The sequence below is a fragment of the Otolemur garnettii genome, unplaced genomic scaffold (genome assembly GCF_000181295.1).
Source record: "Otolemur garnettii isolate 467f Iridium unplaced genomic scaffold, OtoGar3 scaffold00256, whole genome shotgun sequence".
Lineage (NCBI taxonomy): Eukaryota > Metazoa > Chordata > Mammalia > Primates > Galagidae > Otolemur > Otolemur garnettii.
In genome coordinates, this window is record NW_003852651.1 from 1,342,328 (window position 1) to 1,347,147 (window position 4,820).

General features: G+C 37.8%; 1 protein-coding gene across 1 annotated transcript; it reads right to left on the reverse strand.

Moving 5' to 3' along the window:
- Position 1: 1 nt before the first annotated feature.
- LOC100944801 (26S proteasome regulatory subunit 4-like) lies at positions 2–1,326 on the reverse strand (the record flags this gene model as incomplete). Its single annotated transcript, XM_012813289.1, is given in 2 exon segments — positions 2–645; positions 648–1,326. Coding segments are annotated over 2 exon segments (1,305 nt in total), but the record flags the coding sequence as incomplete, so codon positions are not given.
- Between the last annotated feature and the right edge of the window lie 3,494 nt (positions 1,327–4,820).

Here is a 4,820-nt window from a genome sequence, read left to right on the forward strand (position 1 = left end):
CCTCAGGGGTGCCTTCTTGTTTTTTATACAGAACATTTTCTTTAGATTTTTTGAAGTCTTCATTTGTTACTTTCATTCTATGTTCTCTTAAGGCCATCAGACCAGCTTCTGTACAAATTGCCTTAATGTAAGCACCAGAGAGATCATCTTTAGCCATGATCAAGTCATCCAACGTTACATCATCAGCCAGGGTCATCCTGCTTGTGTGAATCTGAAAGATGTGCTTCTTAGTCTTTTCATCAGGCAGGGGAAACTCTATCTTCCTGTCAATGTGGCCTGGTCTGATAAGAGCTGGATCCAAAGTTTCTATTCGGTTTGTAGCCATAATAACTTTCACATCTCCCCTTGAATCAAATCCATCCAACTGGTTCAACAGTTCCAACATTGTCCGCTGAATTTCTCTCTCACCACCAGAATTTGAGTCATATCTTTTTGTCCCAATGGCATCAATTTCATCAATAAACACTATGGAAGGCGCATGTTCTTCGGCAACTCGAAACAATTCCCGAACAAGTTTGGGGCCATCACCTAGGTACTTCTGAATGAGTTCAGAGCCAACCACTCTCAAGAAATTGGCCGAGGTTTGGTTTGCTACTGCTTTGGCTAACAAGGTTTTACCTGTGCCAGGCGGACCATAAAGAATGACCCCTTTGGGGGCTTTATACCCATCTCTTCATAATACTCAGGATGGGTGAGAGGAAGCTCCACAGATTCCTTAATTTCCTGGATTTGGTTGTCTAAGCCCCAAATATCAGCATAGGTTTCCTGGGGTGCCTTTTCCACCTTCATCACTGTGACCAGGGGATCTGTGTCATCCATCAGCACCCCTATCACAGCATGCACCTTGTGGTTGAGCAGGACTGAACAGCCTGGTTCCAGCAGATCCTTGTCTACAAATGAAAGGATGCTGACATAGTGTTCTGAGCCCACAGATGTGGATACGATGGCATGATTGTCATCAATGATCTCTTCCAAGTTTCCTACTGACATTGGGGTTCCTCTCAGATCATCCACTTTTGATCTTTCCTCCTTTTGCTTTTCCTCTAATGGTTTCATTTGTTCCTGATTTCTAATGAATTCTTCCTCCATGAGAAGATAGTCTTTAATTCTCTCTAACTTCAACAATTTTAATCGGCACTGAGTGTGAGGTGTCACCAGTGGTAGTTTACTGGCTGCATCTGGTCCCTTTGTTTTCTTCTTCTTTTTCCTCACTCTGGTTGGTACAGGAGGTTCATATTTCTTTTTCTTATCCTTGTCATCCTTCTTGCCACCTCCAGGACCATGGCCACCACTCTGACTTTGACCCATCTTGCCTCGGCCGCTCGCTCTGCCTTGGATCTATTATTGACTGGAGACCTTCAGCCTATGTAATAGAAAAATTAGGGTCTGGTTCTAGTCATCTTAGTCATTATAGAAATTCCACTGATATAATTTACTCCTCATCAAAGGAGCTTTTGTGGAAAGAAAGTGGTTTTGCACCACCCACTCCAGATATTTATGGTTATCCATCACAACTTGATTTATGGAAAGTTGGAGTGGCTCTATTTGGATTACATGCATGGAAAGGTGTGCATATACATAAATCTGAACATCATTTTCAGCATACCTTTCATTTCAAGTGGCAAAAAGCCCATTTTAATTATGCTTGTATAAAAACTTCCTTACATTTGGCTAGTTGGAAATATTACTTGGAATAAAGACACTGGAGAAATACATTGTCCAGGAAAATGTCAAATGTTCACATGTTTTAATGTATCTATGAGATTTAATTTTTCCCGAGATAGGATTTATCTTCTTTGAGCCAGAACCGGTATTTGGCTCCCTGTAAAGATGATGAGACCATGGGAGGAGTCCCCAGCCATTTCCATCCTAGCGGGTTTAGCCCAGAAGGTGACAAAGAGAATGAAGAGATTCATCGGCCTTCTGATAGCAGCAATTCTTGGAATTATAGCTGTCACTGCCTCTGCAGCAGCCATGGAAGTAGCTCTCACTGAATCCATAAAGACTGAAAAATTTGCATCTGAATGGAATAGTGATGCTGAGAAACTATTGGTTTCTCGAAAACAAATCGATACTGAAATACATAATGAATTGGCTGATTTAGGACAGTAATTTTGTTAGGTGACCAATTGTATAGTTTAGAAAAGCAGATCAAATTAAAATGTGATAGGAATGTTTATTCTTATTGTGTAACCCCTGTTTTTTATAATGAAACCTTGTTCTCTTGAAGTAAAGTCAGAAAACATTTGTTAAACCATGAAAATTTAACTGCTGATATAATTGAATTACAACATCAAGTATATAAAACTTTTGAGCAAAAATTAGAACAAATTAATGGAGATGAAATCTTAAAAGGTATATCTGAAGGAATTGCTCAATTGAATCCAACGGATAAAATTTGCACTTTATTTGGAACTTCTGCCGGTTCTTTGTTCTTGTTTTGCCTAATTGGATTTGTGTTTTATTGGGTCATCAAAAAACTTTTGCAAATAAAAAAAACTAGTGAGTGGAATGCTGCTGTATTTTTGGCTATGGCAGCAGTTGAAGCCATTAATTAGAAAGGGGGATATGTAGGGGTATAGCACCCCATGCTCAGACATGGCAGTTTGGCTTCATGTGCTCCCCAAAATGACTCTGAGATGGAGTTCTTTTCTCTGAGGACTTGCCTGGGTCTGCAGAAATGCAGAAACGTTCTCACAAAAGAATAAACTGGATGGGCAGCACCTATGGCTCAAAAGGATAGGGCACTGGCCTCATATGCCGGAAGTTGCAGGTTCAAACCCAGCCCTGGCCAAAATAATAATATTAATAATAATAATAATAATAATAAAGTGTTTCACTCAATGGTTTAAAAAAAAAAAAAGAATAAACCAGAGAGCCAGGCCTGGGTTGCAACTGGAAGCTGGAACACCTGTTGAGGCATTGGGCTGTTGTGCTCTGCTCCTCTCCCCTCATTAACATTATAATCACTTGTTTCGGTTTAGGAAAATGAGCTAACAAAGCAGACAACCTGGCCTTATGTTTTAACCCCAAACACGATCAATTATATATATGCTCAGCAGCAATCGTACTGAATTGGAATCTTAATGGCAGTTTCCTGATCTTACTTCACTTCTGATTGTATTGAATTCTTACTGAATGTTTTAGACTATATAAGATAATCAGTAAAGACAATCAGGGTTGCTGTGCCAGATTGAGCCTCAACCTTTCTTCATACCAATCATTCCATCTGCAGTTTCCTTTCTCTGTGTCAAGGAACAGAGGGCTCCAGGGAACACCAACAGATATTGTCAAAACTTTTTCCGCATCAATTGAGAGAATCATATGGTCTTCGTTTTTTAATTTGTTTGTGTGATGTATTATATTTATGGATTTACATATATTGAACCATCCTTGGGACCCTGGGATGAAACCCACCTGGTCATGATGTATAATTTGTTTGATGTGTTGTTGGATTCTGTTTGCTAGGATCTTACTGAACATTTTTGCATCAGTATTCATTAGAGATATTGGTCTATAATTTTCTTTTCTTGTTGGGTCTTTTCCTGGTTTGGGGATCAGGGTGATATTTGCTTCATAGAATGTGTTGGGAAGTATTACTTCTTTTGTATGTTTTGGAAAAGGTTAAGTAATATAGGTACTATTTCCTCTTTAAAGGTTTGGTAGAATTCTGATGTGAAGTCATCTGGTCCTGGACTTTTCTTTTTAGGGAGATTTCTTATAGTTGATGCTATTTCAGAATTGTTATAGGCTTGTTCCACATTTCCACTTCTTTATGGCTAAGTCTAGGAGGGTGTCATTTTTCCAAGTATTGATCTATTTCCTTCAGATTTTCATACTTCTGAGAATAGAGTTTTGTGTAATATTCTTTAAGGATTTTTTGAATTTCTGAGGAGTCTGTTGTTATTTGGCCTTTGTCATTTCTGATTGATGAAATTAGGGATTTTACTCTTCTACTTCTGTTTAGGTTAGCCAAAGGTTTATCTATTTTATTGACCTTTTCAAAAAACCCAACTCTTTGATTGGTTGATCTGTTGTATTATTCTTTTGTTTTCAATTTCATTTAGTTCTGCTCTAATTTTAGTTATTTCTTTTCTTCTGCTGGGTTTAGGGTTGAAATGTTCTTCTTTTTCCAGTTGCTTGAGATGTCCCATTAAGTTGTTGAATTCCTCTCTTTCCATTCTCTTGAGGAGGGCTTGAAATGCTATAAATTTCCCTCTCAGAACTGCCTTTGTGGTATCCTAGAAGTTCTGATACTTTGTGTCTTCATTATCATTTAGTTCCAAAAATTTGGTAATTTCCTTCTTAATCTCATCTATGACTCAGATATCATTCAGCATGAGGTATTTAGTTTCCATGTTCTTGTATGCATATGCAGATTCCTGTTGTTATTGAGTTCAACTTTTATTCCATGATGGTCTGAGAAAATATAAATGATGATTTCTACTCTTTTAAATTTGCTGAGGTTAGACTCGTGACCTAAGATTTGATCAATTTTGGAGTATGTTTCAGGGGCTGATGAGAGGAATGTGTATTCAGTTTTGTTAGGATGAAATGTTCTGTAGATGTCTGTTAGATGCAAATGTTAAATGGTTAAGTTTAAGTCAAAATTTCTTTGCTTAGCTTCTTTTTGGAGGATCTATCCAACATTGTTAAAGGAGTGTTAAAATCTCAAACAATTATGGTGCTGGAGGAAATAAAGTTGCTGATGTATGTTAGAGTCTCTCTTATAAATTGAGACATATTTTGGTTGGGTAAATAAATGTTGATAATTGAAATCTCATCATGTTGAGTGTTGCCCTTAACAAATATGAAGTGAC